This window comes from Gopherus flavomarginatus, chromosome 1 (genome assembly GCF_025201925.1).
Source record: "Gopherus flavomarginatus isolate rGopFla2 chromosome 1, rGopFla2.mat.asm, whole genome shotgun sequence".
Taxonomy (NCBI): domain Eukaryota; kingdom Metazoa; phylum Chordata; order Testudines; family Testudinidae; genus Gopherus; species Gopherus flavomarginatus.
Genome location: NC_066617.1, coordinates 339433265 through 339449497, shown reverse-complemented (window position 1 = coordinate 339449497; position 16233 = coordinate 339433265). Strand labels below are relative to the sequence as shown.

General features: G+C 37.3%; 1 protein-coding gene across 3 annotated transcripts in view; it reads left to right on the top strand.

Annotated features, from left to right (window-relative positions):
* The window catches only part of DYNC2H1 (dynein cytoplasmic 2 heavy chain 1), a 421699-nt gene that overhangs the window by 46803 nt on the left and 358663 nt on the right, over positions 1-16233 (top strand). For all 3 annotated transcript variants that reach the window (XR_007770188.1, XM_050927645.1, XM_050927637.1), the window contains exons 21-38: positions 609-758; positions 1438-1643; positions 2224-2379; positions 2471-2585; positions 3036-3206; positions 3386-3768; positions 4616-4748; positions 4835-4952; positions 5367-5479; positions 5579-5698; positions 7700-7850; positions 8666-8868; positions 9600-9782; positions 10022-10204; positions 12822-13045; positions 14121-14236; positions 15247-15446; positions 15764-16028. Coding sequence is in view for 2 of the 3 variants with exons in the window: in XM_050927645.1 (XP_050783602.1) it covers positions 609-758; positions 1438-1643; positions 2224-2379; positions 2471-2585; positions 3036-3206; positions 3386-3768; positions 4616-4748; positions 4835-4952; positions 5367-5479; positions 5579-5698; positions 7700-7850; positions 8666-8868; positions 9600-9782; positions 10022-10204; positions 12822-13045; positions 14121-14236; positions 15247-15446; positions 15764-16028 (3190 nt within the window). In the remaining variant the exon portion in view is untranslated. The remainder of the gene's footprint in view (positions 1-608; positions 759-1437; positions 1644-2223; positions 2380-2470; positions 2586-3035; positions 3207-3385; positions 3769-4615; positions 4749-4834; positions 4953-5366; positions 5480-5578; positions 5699-7699; positions 7851-8665; positions 8869-9599; positions 9783-10021; positions 10205-12821; positions 13046-14120; positions 14237-15246; positions 15447-15763; positions 16029-16233) is intronic.

Genomic DNA, 16233 nt, shown 5'->3' with positions numbered 1-16233 from the left:
CATCTGCCAGGGCAATCCAGGGAAAAAGGGCACGAAATGATTGTCTGCCATTGCTTTCACAGTGGAAGGATAGAGTGACGACATTTACCCAATATCACCCGCGACACTGTTTTTGCATTGGGATCTCAACCCAGAATTCCAGTGGGCAGGGGAGACTGTGGGAACTATGGGATAGCTACAAGATAGTTACCCACAGTGCAACGCTCTGGAAATTGACGCTAGCCTCGGTACATGGACGTGCACTGCCGAATTAATGTGCTTAGTGTCGCCATGTGCACTCGACTTTATACAATCTGTTTTACAAAACCAGTTTATATAAAATCGGAATAATCCCGTAGTGTAGACATACCCTGTGAGTAGTCCAATTGACTGATTTGGTGTAAGCCTTCACTTTTATTTCACACATTTCAGGATCAAGAGCCCCTATAATTGCTCTGTATTGTCTCCTATGTTTACCTTTGTATAGTTTTACTTTGATAAATATTAAAATAATTAAATATAAACATGAAAATATATAAATATTGTGTCTTTATTCAAATGTTTGCATAAAAATGCTACATTTTATTGAAATTCTTTCATACATGTATAAAATATCTTTTCAACTTTAGATTTTTCTCCAGCTTCAAGAAGCTGAAAATAAAAACAAGCTTTTGCGGACTGTGGCTGGTGGGGGTTTAGACACAATCAGCAACCTGAGAGCTATGTGGGATAAATTTGAATTAATGATGGAAAGTCATCAACTTATGATTAAGGAACAGGTGAGAATGAAGGTTTAGTAATTCACTGAGATGCACTGATCTCATTTTGAATTAGTTAGAAGATACATTTTTTTCTCCTGTTGTAACCCTTCCCCCATCCCCCCGAAGATATTGCAGGTTAGTATTGGCACCAAGGTTAATGGCGTGAATGAGAGCCTTTATAGAAAGAACATCTAGCATCAGCTGATACCGCTGTAGCCCCGATCTTGAAATGATCTCTGAGCCCCTACAGAGTAACAGTGAAGTCAGCTAGGGTACTGTGCCAGGTGCAGGAGCTCACTCTAGAATCACGACTATGTTTCACCTCATGGATTTCTTTTTATTAACTGAAATGAAAAGAATATAGCAGTTTAAAAATGAACATTTGTCAACTTTACCATGTTACTACACATGTTATTAATATTGTTGCATAATATTTTTAACTTTTCCAAAAATCCATGCTAAATATTATGTCCACAGTCCTGCAGGTGAATTGCTGGGGCTCAATGGAGCCAATGCAGCCTCAGTACTTTTCCTATTTATACCTACAGAGAACATGAAAAGATGGAAGTATGCATACCAACAGGAAGAGTCTAATCAATTGAGATGAGCTGATTCCATGATTATCACCCATATTTTGAACCTGTAGATGGTTTTAAAAATGATAATTATTTTCTATTTTCTATCTACTCGTTTGTAGATTGAAGTGATGAAAGGAAATGTGATGTCACATGTTAATGTGTATCTTCAAGAACTAGAAAAGTTTAAAGTTCGCTGGGATCAGCTAAAGCCCAGCGATGGTATCATTGAAGCAGGCCATCAGGATATGCTTGAGAAAAGTGCTCAGACCATAAAGGAAAAGAAAATTGAGTTTGATGAACTTGAAGCCACAAAGAAAAAACTGATGTATGTGTATTTCTTTGTATATAGCACATTATTTTAGAGATGTTCTGCAGTAAATCAGGCAGCAGCAGCTTTTTGGTGGGTCAGACAATACGAACTATAGTTAACTAAATATGAACACAACAAATAATTTAATAAATCCTATTTTAATTGTATTTCAATGTATAGTTTAATCTTCACTGACACTTGTAAAGTGGAAGTTTCTTAAAATTTTTAGGCTTTGAAACAACTGAATTTATACACTAAATGGCATGTGATTCTATATAGGATTCTACTTACAGAGAAAGATAATTAAAGATAATTTATTTTTTCCTTTATGTTTTTGGGAGACAAATTAGTACTCTTAATATAAAGGAATGAAAAAAAGAAGAAAGCTGTGACTGCTAGGGAAGGCCATTTCATATGATAATTGTCTCTTATGCTACTTTCTTTTCTGCTTGGGGAGTACAACATAATGTGTTCTTCTGGACATGGAAGTCAGTGGACTTACTCACATTGGTAAAGTTAAGCATGTCTGACAGCATGTCCAGGATCATAACGTCAGTATGCAATATTATAACAATGCAATGATCTTTTTATTTAGCGAGGACTGCCATCATTTTGAATTAGAAGAGCCTGATTTCTCTTTGGCAAAAGCTGTATGTAGAGATATTGAGAACTGTGCAGAAGTATGGGCACTATATGAAGAATTTCATCAAGGTTTTCAGGAAAAAGCCAAAGAAGACTGGATTACTTTTAGGTCTGATTTTGTTTTTAAACTTTTATGTATAGTTGTTGGTTATTGGAGTACTGTGTTATTGTGCTCTTTTTAAAATTTAATTTTTATATAGGAGTAAGACTTACCTGTTTGAGGAATTCTTGTTGAACTGGCATGATAAGCTGAGGAAGATGGAAGAACACACTGTAATGACTGTGAAGTTGCAAAAAGAAGTGGACAAATACAAAGTAAGATCCTCATTATACAAAGGGAAATCAAAGCAAAATGCTTTCCGGTATTACTGGGTAATATGCTTCACTCTAATACACAAACAGACCTCCATGTAAATATAAAAGTGAGCCTTAAGGATATTTTGTATATCTCCTGCAACTATTTTTAAACATATCATTCATTTCAAAGTACATTTGAGCTTCTTTCAGTGAACAGGACAATCATTACAGTTTTTTCTCAATTTGTTTGACACACATTTAGTAATAAAACAGCCTTAATGGCATAATACCAAATGCTAAAATTAGTGTATTGAAAATACAAAGCAGATCTCAATTTAAACAGATTTATTTTCAATACATAGTGGGAAAATATATTTTTGTTATGTTTTCACAGTACATGACAGTAGGACTGAACAGATATAGTCATTGTAAAAACTTGGTATATTCCAATTTGCATTATTCCCTTAGATGACACTTCCTGTCCTGAAATATGTTAGAGGAGAACACCTGTCTCCAGATCATTGGCTGGACCTCTTTCGTCTTCTTGGTCTCCCTAGAGGCACTAGTCTAGAGAATTTGTTGTTTGGAGATCTACTCAAAGTGTCAGATGTAATTGTAGAAAAAGCAGCAGCGCTTAAGGTATGAATTATTTCACAAGTAAAATTATTAATTTTTTATACAATATGTTCCATATGCTGTTATTCCTTTTTGGAAACTGAAGATGTTTATTTTTTTAATAAAACTGTTTTCCTCTCCTCATTTATATGTTTTCTATTATATAAATAGTAATTTTTTTTGTGTTTTATATTTTAAAATAGGATTTGAATAGTCGGGCACAAGGTGAAGTCACAATCAGAGAGGCCTTACGTGAACTTGAGCTCTGGGGTGTTGGAGCAGTCTTCACATTAACAGATTATGAAGACAGCCAGAGCAGGACTATCAAACTAATTAAAGACTGGAAAGACATAGTTAACCAGGTTGGAGATAATCGCTGTCTTCTTCAGTCCCTAAAGGACTCTCCATATTACAAAGGCTTTGAGGATAAAGTGTCTATCTGGGAAAGAAAACTTGCTGAGCTGGATGAGTACCTACAGAATTTAAACCAGATTCAAAGGAAGTGGGTGTATTTGGAACCCATTTTTGGTCGTGGAGCTCTACCCAAAGAGCAGGCACGTTTTAATAGAGTTGATGAAGACTTCAGGTCAGTGTTATTAAACACAACTCTATTTTGTATAAAGTCCTTTGAACAGCTACAAGCCAAGATTCAAAGTGAATTAATACAGAACAAACAGGATGTGCAGGAAGATGAAGGCATGCATAAGGATTTCAGCAAAGGTTGCATTGAGGCAATCATATAGAAAGAATTAGAGTTGTAAAAGAGATGATTGATGAGAAGATTTATTGATATGGGATATGTGGGAAAAGAAGGAAGGTTCTGAGTCAAATATGATGGCCACTATTATGAACAATGCAGGCAAATAGAAGGTCTTATTTGAGAAAGGAAGTAGAGAAGATGTTGGATTATGAAAAAATATTTCTTGCTGAAGAGAAGCACTTCTCTTTCCAAAAAAATTACATTGAAGGAATTTGAGATGAAATGACTTTACTTGATCAAGACATACAGAGAGGATTATTAGAGAGTAGATTTTAGAGGTGTCCAAAGATAGACACAATTGAGTTTCTTTAGTTTAGATATGGTAGTTGAGCTTAAAAATAGAGCTGAAATGACAGAGATGGAGGCACTTAGAAGAAAAAATGGTCAAGATTTAAACTTGATTGGACTTTTTGGATAGAGGGGTCTTGATGTAAAGGAAGAGTCATGATCAGAAACAGTATGATAGGTATAATAGGAGGAGAATCATGACAGATCTAGCTAATGTTTAACTGGAAGAAATTTGACATAAATGTTGCAATTTTTACATTCAGATATTGACTGTTGAATATTACTTATCTGTGTCTTGAGTTTTAATCAGATGTTTAAAAGAGATATATTCGGACAAAAATGCAGTGGTAGATTTACAAACAATTAAGATTATATTTTTTTAAAGATCCATAATGATAGATATCAAGAGGGACAATAGAATAACATCACTGAATGCTCGGACAGGAATGAGGCATGCGTTGATTACCCTACTTGATCAGCTTCAGAGATGTCAAAAATCCTTGAATGAATTTCTGGAGGTACAACTGCTTATTTTAATATATAATTTTATAAAAAAGCAATATTTCAGTGCTTAAAACAACAATTCTTTTTTTTTTTTAAACAGGAAAAGCGTTCAGCATTCCCTAGATTCTATTTCATTGGAGATGATGATTTATTAGAAATCTTGGGACAGTCCACTAATCCTTCAGTGATTCAGTCTCATCTTAAGAAACTTTTTGCTGGTAAACTAAATTAGTATTTTCATAATACATTAGTCATCATTTGTAAAATGTATTTATTCAGAAGTACAGTCATTTGACACTGAAGAACTTATTCTAGAAATTGTTTCTTTACTTTCTGTTTCCATAACATAACTTCGAAAAGGAAAATGTTTTTGATATTTCACCATTTATTAGGCGAAAAAAATATTTCAAAATATCTCTGACTTTTGAAGGACTTTTTATGTTCATCTACTTAATTATCATAAATATTGTGTTACATATACAAAAAGAATTGATTCAACTTTTTTGACTATTTCCCAAGTAACTGCTCTATCAAGAAACAAATGTTTAAGAATTCTACAGTAAATCATCTAGATTGTATTTAATCACTTGCTGAGTTTATTTAAAGAGATATTGTTATTTTCTGATTAACAGGAATTAATAGTGTCAGCTTTGATGGGGACTTTAAAAACATAATTGCAATGAAATCTTTAGAGGGAGAAGTTGTGCCTTTTAAAAATAAAATTCTTCTCTCAAGTGATGTTGAGGTAAGAGAAGCAGGTTAAAATGCATTACCAGCAATTGTGGTAAATATGTTTGCTATGTGATTTGTGATTTTTTTCTTCCCTCTATATTTTATTTGCCAGGTTTGGTTAAATTGTTTGGCTTTGGAGATGAAGGACACATTGAAACAATTATTGCTTGACTGTGTTACTGCTGGAAGACGTTCACAAGGTTCAATTGATCCATCACTCTTTCCTTCCCAGGTAGTGAGTGATACAGTCTCATCTTGATTTAGTCTCAGCCTTGAAGTAAATAACTCAATTTCTGAATGATCCTAAGGATAAGTCTGCTTGGGAAATATATATGGACTTGAAAAAACAGTTGATTTGCTGTATACCTTGATTTTAGGTAGATAGAAATTACTCAGAATGTGCAATGTTATAAGCATCTGTAGAATAGAACTCTGCTCACTTGGGAGATTGATTCACTGCCCATTTAAATAAAAGGGAGTCTTTCCACTGATTTCAGTTGATGTTGAATCAAGTCCCTGGCTAATCAGTGATGCAGAAACTGTTTCCTGCTATTGATTCAAAGCGGCATTATTAGAATAGTTTCTGAAGTTCATGCATAACTTGGGTAGAAAATGCTAGTGAAAGAGTATGTACTAATGACAGGTTGAAGAAAGCCTGTGTGGGCTTTTTAGTTGAAATAAATCTTCCCTTCATCTGTGTATACCATTGCAATCTACTGCCTTTCTTCATCATGCTGAGAGTATGGGAGTGCTGTGCACCACAGCCTGACCCTCTCCTTATGTCATCGGTGTTTAGCTGTTCCTGCTTTACCTGAATCACATGGCCAAAGCAAAGAGTGGAATTTTGATGAGAAGAGAATTCCTATTCTGTTTAACTTATGAAAGTGGAACCCGTAGTTCAGCATGTGTTATGTGTGAATCCATTCCAGCTCATGTTTCTCAAGTGCAGCCACTGTAACCTCATGCAGCCATCAGGGGCTTTTCTTGCGGCCACAGCCTCCTAGACTGTGATGGGGTTGGGGAGGGAAAGTAGCGCCCCCTCCCCTTTCCTATTACCCTTGGATGCACTGCCTTCGTGTTGGTTGCTGGGGCCACCAGGTTGCTGAGGCAGGGCCAGGAGTTTGTCCTTGCCCCCCTCTGGAGTCACCTGGGGCACAACGCTGTAGGACTAGGCAGCCAGTGAGTTTCCTACCTTCCCATGGACAGTTGGGCTCAGGCTCTGGGCTTCAGTCCTGGCGTAGCAGGGCAGCAGGCTCTGGCCACTGGGCGTCAGGTTCTAGCCCCCCATTGCCTCTTCCAGCCCCTCACCCCATCTCCCCTGGCCCCCATTGCCCCCCCGACTCTCCATCCAGGACTTAATTTGTTCCCAGGCTTGGCAGGGCTGAGTAAGTCTGCTGTGAAAAGTGATACTTGTATGTTTGTTAATACCACTTTTCACAACAGACTTACTAGCTAGCAGTAAAGAAATTATAATGATTTGGATGTGTATATGTACATATTTATTTGGCTTTCCTAAAGCTAATTAAGTATTTAGGAAAAAGTGTGAGAGTGGCCACCAGCAAGAATTGGTGGCCGCACTCTGAGGCCACGAAAAGTTTGTCCTGAGAACCCCCATGCTTTTAGTCGAGGAAGTGCCTGAGTTAATACCCAGTTTTGGCCAAGATGTTAATTCTCTATTCTTCTGATTATTACTAAGCTACTCACTCTGAGCATATGTTTCAGAGGGCATTGAAGTTTGGTATGAATAAGGGGAGAATATTGTACTGGCAGTGAGTAGCTCTTTTTCACCTCTGGCATATTTTTCGGGAGTGGAATCAAAGGGTAGGAAGGAAAGAGAGAGACACACAGATTTACAAAGTATTAGTGAAATTGGTGAAACAAATCCACATTTCTTCCTACTCATGAACAGTTGTTCTTCAGTACTGTGGAGATCTCCCTCAAGCAATGAGTTTGGCTGAAACATCACAGCTCAGACAATAGGCTGCTATAGTGAATGTACAGTAATCGTAATATTGCACCTAAGGGAATAGCTATACTAAATTATTTTGCAGCTGTTTGTTACATTTTAGTAAGTTTTTAAATACAATTATATTTGCTCTGGGAGCACCTTTAGAGTAACTATGTTTTTTAAAGGGATAGTGGAGTATTGGCATGTTTTATAAATGAGTTGAAAATCTTTTGTCCCTCATGGTTACCTATTTCTAAAACTTTACTTTATTCTTTCTGTCAATAGATTCTTTCCTTGGCAGAACAAATTCAGTTCACTGAAGATGTTGAAACTGCTATCAAAGAGCATAACCTGCAGCAGATAGAGTTAGAACTTATGGCTAAACTGGAACATTATACCAGCATAGATACTAGTATGGAAGATCCAGGGAGAGTAGGTATGAAAAATGATCATAAGTGTATAATTCCTTAAAATAAATGTAAGGTGCTAAGTAATCCAAACCTCTGAGCTAGAAATGATATTGAGTGACCTACCAGTAATGGCCAGGTTAGTGATATTTAATATTTCACAGTGAATGTCCTTTCTTTTCCAGATGTTTATTCTATATTTAACATTATTAGGTAGTCTGAATCTGTTTCCTTTTCAATTTTTATCCATTTCCTTTAACTTGATGTTTTTGTTATTTAATATATTTACTAATAATTTGTCATTACAAAATCTGCTTCTATATCGTTATTTTCATCTTCTGATTTCTAACATTATGTTTCACTGAAACTGGCCAGATACTATTGGATAAACATGATACCATGTCAACACATTCTCTATAAGTCCCGGTGTTTTTTCCCCCTGGTAATACGATATTCGATTGGATTCTGGAGTTATTTCTTGACTTAAATGTAACATCACAAACCTATAAAACACCAATATGATGTGCAGATTGTAATGTGTAATGTGGATCAATACTTATCCTTGTGCATCTGGTCACTCTGTTGAATTCTAGATTAAAGTTAATTGGCTGTTATGCTTTTATCTAGTAACTATATCAACCTCTCATTTGTATGTTAGTTGCTTTAGTTTTTTAGCTATTTCAAAAGGAGGGTGGATAACTATCTGCCTTGGATTGTTTAGACCCAGCAAATCCTGCATCTTGGTAGGGGGTTAGACTAGATGAACCCGTTATGATTCTATGATTGTAAACCGCAACATAAACTACTTGAAAGTGTTTTTGTGAATAATTTTATTTATTTACAGAATCTGGAATCCTTGAGCTCAAGCTTAAAGCGCTGATTCTTGATATTATTCATAACATTGATGTGGTGAAGCAGCTAAATCAAGCCCAGATTAATAGTGTTGATGACTGGGTGTGGAAGAAACAACTCAGATTCTATCTGAAAGACCAAAAATGTTACATTCAAATGGTAGATGCTGAACTCCAGTATACCTATGAATATCAGGTATGGGTTTTTTTAAATCTATTTTTGTTGGCTTTTAAATGTGTGTGGTGCTCACCTTTCAGTTCTGGGAGGCAGCTTTCTCTCCACAATTGCTTCCACATGGCTTCCATTTTGTCAGTTGCCATTTTATGATGCTGTTTTGCAGAAAATATTGAAAAATGGTGTATTGGTGTTTCTTCAATCTTAAGATGCTTCTTATCTCCAAATACCTGTGATACTGAATTCTTGAGTTTACTGCTGAATTGGTGGATTTATATGGCTTTTATATTAAAGTGAAGAACATAGTATCATTCTTACTTTCTCATTTATGTTAGTGCTAGGTAAAATGCCAAATGCAGACAAAATGATAACTTGAAATAAATTTTGAGATGTATTTAAATTGAATCAAATGTTTGATTAACAATATGGAACAAATTATGCTCTTGGGTATATGAAGGCAATGTTTGTTGAAGTCTATGAGGGAGAGAATATAGCAGGTGTTTCCCTTTTTTGAGCCTCAATCTGTGGTGCATAAAGGATTGCATAACACTTTGGGAGTAGTTCTAACAGAATTTATGAATGTAAATACAAAAATTATATGGCCCCAAGTATAGTCCTCAGACTTGGGCAGCTAGTAATCTGGACTTCTGTGCTTCTGTGTTATCTTCATTATGTCCAAACTGAGTGAAATGCTGACTTATTGACCTTGATTCTGTGTATTAATCCATACAGTATATCTTTTGTTTCTACAGGGTAATTCCCCGAAACTTGTTTATACACCATTGACAGATAAGTGCTACTTAACTCTTACTCAGGCTATGAAGATGGGCCTCGGAGGAAATCCTTATGGGCCAGCTGGAACTGGAAAAACAGAATCAGTAAAGGCTTTGGGTGGACTTCTTGGAAGACAAGTTTTAGTTTTTAATTGTGATGAGGTGAAGTGATGTGCATATTTATATATTTTAGGCAATGAGTATCTATTCAATATGGATTTAAAGAACAATTTAAAACAAAACTTTGAGTGTAATTTAATGGAGTTTTTCATTTATAATCAAATAGAAATTTTAGGATCTTTGCATTTGCAATAAGAGACCTCATAGCGGAACTAGGAAGAAAATCTTCATTGATTGATTTCATGGTATTTAACATATAAATAATATTCTTTTATTTTAAGGGTATTGACGTGAAGTCGATGGGTCGTATTTTTGTTGGTTTGGTGAAGTGTGGTGCCTGGGGATGTTTCGATGAGTTCAATAGGCTGGAGGAGGCAGTATTGTCTGCAGTGTCCATGCAAATTCAGACAATTCAGCATGCTTTGAAGAAGCATAGACCTGTGTGTGAACTACTTGGCAAGGAGGTATAGAACAGCATTTTTTGTTGTTGTTGAAAACTGTTCAAATTTTGTCACTAATATCAAATGTCTTCTGAAAACCCTGTAAACCTTTGTATTGTTAACAAGTATACCATTTTTAGGTCCAATATATAAATCCCACATACATAAGGAAGATCTTTGCCCAACATTTCTGATACTATTTTATAGAGACACAAGGAGGCTAATATCTTTATTGTACCAACTTCTGTTGGTGAGTGAGGCAAGCTTTTGAGCTACACAGAGATCTTCCTCAGGTCTGGGAAAGGTACTTAGAGTGTTACAGCTCAATACAAGGTTGAACAGATAGATTAGCATAAGTAGTTAACAGATATTCTAAGGCAGAGTTTCTCAACATGTGTGTCTGGACCCAAAATTGGGTCGCCAGAGTGTTTCAAAGGGTTGCGTGGCGGCTCCTGTCTGACAGAGCTGGGTGGTCTCCCCTCTCTGCTCCAAGCACTGCAACCTCTGGCATCCCAGCACCACTTAGGTTTGGCCCAGCCGTCATGAGGATGGAATTCCAGGTAGCAGATTTGTGTGAATGGCACTGTAATCGCATGAGCTGGGTCACAACTCCACTCACACAAATTTGGTCCAGTCAATGGATGGGACCAAACCTGAGCAGTGCTGCAACCCCAGAGAGCCAAAGTCAGTCAGCTCCACAGCACAGGAGCTGCAGGAGCTGCCACTGAGGGCTGAGTGTGGGCAGGATCCAAACGAAATCACCTAAGTCGGGGCTGTAACCAGAGTGGGGCAGTAACCCAGGGTGCAAAGCCGTGGGAGTAGCTCAAGCCAGCCCTGCTTTGCAGGGCTTGGTGGGGCCAGCCCGGCATGGCAGCGCTCAGAGAGGGAGTGCCACTTCCACCCTGTGACTCATCTTAGCAGGCCACCCTTCCTGTTTGGGTCGGGAAGCACACCCAAGAAACATTGGGTGCGGGGCATAGGACCCCATGTGATTCTCTCCCTTCCCCTCACATTCTGCCTCTGGTAGGGGGCACAAATATGTTTTGTTTCCCCGGGTACTAAAATACCTAGTTACGTCTCTGCCCCAGGACCTCAACCAGCAGACTGTTTGTTGGGTCATGACAGGCCATAAACATTTACAAATAGGTCCTGAGTCCACTGTTCTAAAGGATCATTCAAGGTGAAGTGCCTGTTAACACCTCTGTAATCATAGGATAAATTATTATAATAAGCCATGAATCCAGTGTCTTTATTAAGACCATGATTTTTAGTGTCTAGCAAAGTTATGAATTTAAGTTCCCAGGCTTGTCTTTTGAAAGTGTTGTGCAGGTTTCTTTTGAGAATGAGGACGGACAGGTCAGATATAGAGTGAATGCTTTATGAAGTCTGGGTTGTAGTTGTTTATACACCATACACAAACAAGCAACTACAACCCAGACTCAATGGGAATCCATCCTGAAAGAAATCTTTCCTGAATCCCCTCTTCTGGCCTTCAGACAACCTCCCAGCCTCTCCAACCTCATCATCAGAAGCAAGCTCCTCATAGACGAGGACACACCAACTCAAAGTGGCACCAGACCTGCCAGAATAATAGATGCAAAACCTGCAGACATATCTTCACTTCTGCAATGATCAACAACCCCCACAACACACCTTTCAAGATCCCTGAATCCTACACATGACTGTTCCAGTGCACTAAATGCCCCAATAACAACTCTGGGTGGAAACAGACAGTCACTATGCTCTCACATGAACTCACGTAGGAAAATGATAAAAGACAAAATACCATATCACTTGTGGGGAAGCACACTTTCACAAAGCGATGACTCTATAGTTGACCTGTCCTCATCCTCAAAAGAAACCTGCACACCACCATTAAAGGATGAGTCTGGGAGGTTCGATTCATAACTTTGCTAGACGTTAAAAATCATGGTCTTAATAAAGACACTGGATTCATGGCTTATTACAACAATTTGTAACCCACTAACCCTCCTTTTTATCCTATGACTACAGGGATGTTAATGGGCCATTTCACCTTGAATGACCCCTTAGCACATAATCTAACTACTTATGTCAAACTATCTGTTTGATCATGTATTTAACTGTGACACTCTGAGGCTTGTCTACGGTACCTGTTGGATTGGCAGGCAGTGATTGATTCAGCGGGGGTCAATTTATACGCGATAAATTGACCGCTGCGCGCTCTCCCATTGACTCCGGTTTTCCACTAGAACGAGATGCGTCAACGGAGTCGACAGGAGAACGTCAGCTGTCGATTTACCACAGTGAAGACATGACAGTAAGTAGATCCAAGTATGTTGACTTCAGCTACGCTATTCATGTAGCTGAATTTGCGTATCTTAGAGCGACCCCACGCGGTAGTGTAGCCAAGCCATGAGTAACTTTCCTAGACCTGAGGAAGAGCTCTTGAAAGCTTGTCTCTCTCAACCAACAGAAGTTGGTCCACTAGAAGATATAACCTCGCCCACCTTATCTCTCTACTATCCTGGGACTGACAAAGCTACATCACCACAGCATACAGTGGTATTTTACAGTGTTCTAATTACATGAGTTATTTCATACTTAAGGATATAGAGATGAAAATATTATTTTTTTGACAATATATTGATTTTAATGCCAGGTTGAAATGGATCATAATTCTGGAATTTTCATTACTATGAATCCTGCTGGAAAAGGTTATGGAGGAAGACAAAAACTGCCTGATAACCTCAAACAGCTTTTTAGGCCAGTTGCTATGACTCGTCCAGATAATGAACTCATTGCGGAAGTTATTTTGTATTCAGAAGGTTTTAAAGAGGCTAAAACCCTTGGCAGAAAGTTGGTGGCTATTTTTAATCTAGCCAGGTAAGCACATTTTGTTCCATTAATCATGTTTGTGTCAATATATAGCTTTTGTCTTTTGCGATCTATAGTACTTCCCCCTCATGTTATGTCACTTTACCTTCCTTACATTTCAGTCCATTCAATACCAAACCTTGAAAAGATTGATATAGAAATCTTTTAAACATTGTTCCTGTATGTTTTCTCTGATCTTTATGAAATGGACACTCCAGAAATCACCTTCATAAAGCTATATACCATAAGCAACATAGAGCTACTGTCTCATGCCTATAGTCTCCTTAAGCTGTTTTACATTGAACAAGAATATCTTATATTTGAATGCTACCAAACACGGTTCTCCAAAATTAGTAATATGTAAATCTGTCTGAATAAAACACAGCTTGAATTTTATTGAGATGCACTGCTTTGTATTTAAGCAAAAATGTAAGAATACAGGAACTGCAGTTATAATCCCATGATGGGAAAATATTGCTTGCTTAAGACCCTGACTGTTTCCTTCCTTTATGTTGGCATCTTGAATATTAATGTAATTTTCTCTTTAATAGGTAAGAAAAGTATTAAAATAAACATTTTTCAAGTTCATATATGATACCTTTATTAATTTCTCTCTGCTATATACTCTTTTCTGTTCTTTTTTCTTCTTCTGCTTCCCATTTGTTTGTCTGAATGGGAGCACATGGTTATTTTCCTGAGTGTGCAGTGCTGCCATAAAAATCATGTACCTGTGATTTTTTTCGAGGAGTAGCTGACATCCAAGTAACCACAATGGCACTTTTTCATTTGTGTGCCTTTTGGAAAAACCCTGGGAGGGAACTATTAGAGGTCCTATTTTAAAACAATTATTATTATTATCTAGTTTTTGAAGAAACTGCCTCTCTGAAAGTTTGGAAACACGCAACTTCATGTGTATCTATCTCTGAAGTTCAAGAAAAATGGTAGTGTTTGTGGCCAGTATATTATTTTCTAATGGCTCTGATTTTCAGAAAAATGTATAATGTCAATTCCTCAATGATCAACTACAAGTACTGGAGTTTCAACTGTTACAGCCTATTACAATATGAATATTTTAAAAACATAGGGAGCTTTTGACACCCCAGCAACACTATGACTGGGGCTTAAGAGCAATGAAGACTGCTCTGAGAGGATGTGGCAATCTCCTTCGTCACCTGAAGAAAAATGGAATGAAGGAAAAAAGTAAGATTGACTGTGCCAAGGGTTGGTTCGCTTTTGATCAATCAAGGTGTTATATTGAAATAAATATCTACAGCCTTCTTGTTCATTCAAGTACCGAGTTATATGCTCTGGAACTGTAGGAAGCCAGACTATTCAAAAAAAGGATAAGCCTCTATGAAAGCCCTTCTGAATCAGAGCCTTCCCAATAAAAAATAAATAATTAAATAACCCACAGAAACTCAGGGCACATAATCTGCGGAGTTGGCAAGTTGAAAAGAGAGCTCTTGCATATGAAGTCTCAATTACTCTTGGGTTACCGTATCTAATTCTGACTGAGTACTGCTAACTAGAGCACCGATACCAGATGGTATTTTAAGGGATGGGAATGTTGTGTATTATAAAAAAGTGTGTTTGAGTGGGTGGTGATTTTCTCTCTATGTTTGTGGGAGAGTTGGGGGCAGAGGTTTAGAGTGGATGAGGAGTTTAAATGTTTGGGACATGAATATTGCTTCTTTGATGCTTTAAGAAATGACAGATCTGCTCTGACTGTTCCTGGGGTTATTAGAGGCAACCCTTGTTTTCCCATTAGATATAAAAAGCAAATAGCTAACAAACAACTAATAATCGACTTCAGGAATTCATCTATCAGTTGAAAACACACCGACAACATATGTTAGGATATTTCCTCTTCAAAGTTCTTTCTTAGCTGACTACTATCCAGTCAGGATAGAGACACCCTGCATATTAGGACATCTAGAAATTCCCACAGCATATAATCAGTCTGGCATGAATTATCATTTTCAAGAACGCAGTTATATACAAAAGTTGTGATGGGTACACTTAGAGTCTGTCCCTTTGTAACTTAAGACTCAGAAGTTCTATATGCTACTAATGCTAATTTCCCACCTAAAATCATAATCCCTTGTGATGCCAAAAAACAACCTGTGATACCAAGAAACAATTCCCACTATGACTTCAGGTGGTGATATCTCAGCTGTGGAAATAAATGTAAACTGAACTTTCTTTTGCAGTTAATGAAAGCCATATTGTGGTCCAAGCTTTGCGCCTCAATACCATGTCAAAGCTTACATTTGCAGACTGTGCACGGTTTGATGCATTGGTTAAAGATGTGTTCCCTGGCATTGGTTTTAAGGATGTAGAATATGCTGAATTAACCACTTCTTTACAACAAGTCTTTGAGGAAGCCAATTTGGAAATTATAAACACCCAGGTAAATATGAAGTATAAGCATAAACCAAGTTTAGATGTTATGAGTTAAGAGTCTCAGTGAGGCTTGAGTTGCTAATCTATTAATTTTTATTTAGTTACCTTCAGCCTTTTAATGTTTATAATGTGAGCCCTTGATTTGTTTGAATACAAACTTTTTTTATTCTTTGCTTCTGCACCTACAAGTTACTAAAATAAATTTAAATTAAGGGAAGAGGATGACAGTATACAAAATCAAAGAGGAATGTGTGAAATTAGGGTTAGAGAACAAGTTTGATTTAATGCTTAACCTCCTATAACCGTTATTTCTTTTTTATACAGATCAAGAAAGCTTTGGAATTGTATGAACAGCTACGTCAGAGAATGGGTGTGGTTATTGTAGGTCCGAGTGGTGCAGGTAAATCAACGCTTTGGCAGATGTTAAGGACAGCGCTTGGTAAAACTGGCAAAGTGGTGAAACAATATACTATGAATCCCAAAGCTATGCCTCGACATCAGTTACTAGGTCACATTGACATGGATACCAGGGAGTGGTCTGATGGTGTGCTTACAAGTAGTGCTCGACAAGTGGTACGAGAACCGCAAGGTATGTCAATCCAGAAGTCTGTGTTGTGCTCAACATGCTGAAATAAACTTTATTTTTTTGGTTCATATTTTGACAATATGCTCATTTAAAATTGTTGAAAGTGGCCAGTGTAAGGTCAAAAAGGCTTACGGCAATACCATTGTCAAGTACCTCAGTTTGTAATTTCCAAGTTAGTGTAATATGAAAATAAATGGCATGCAATATG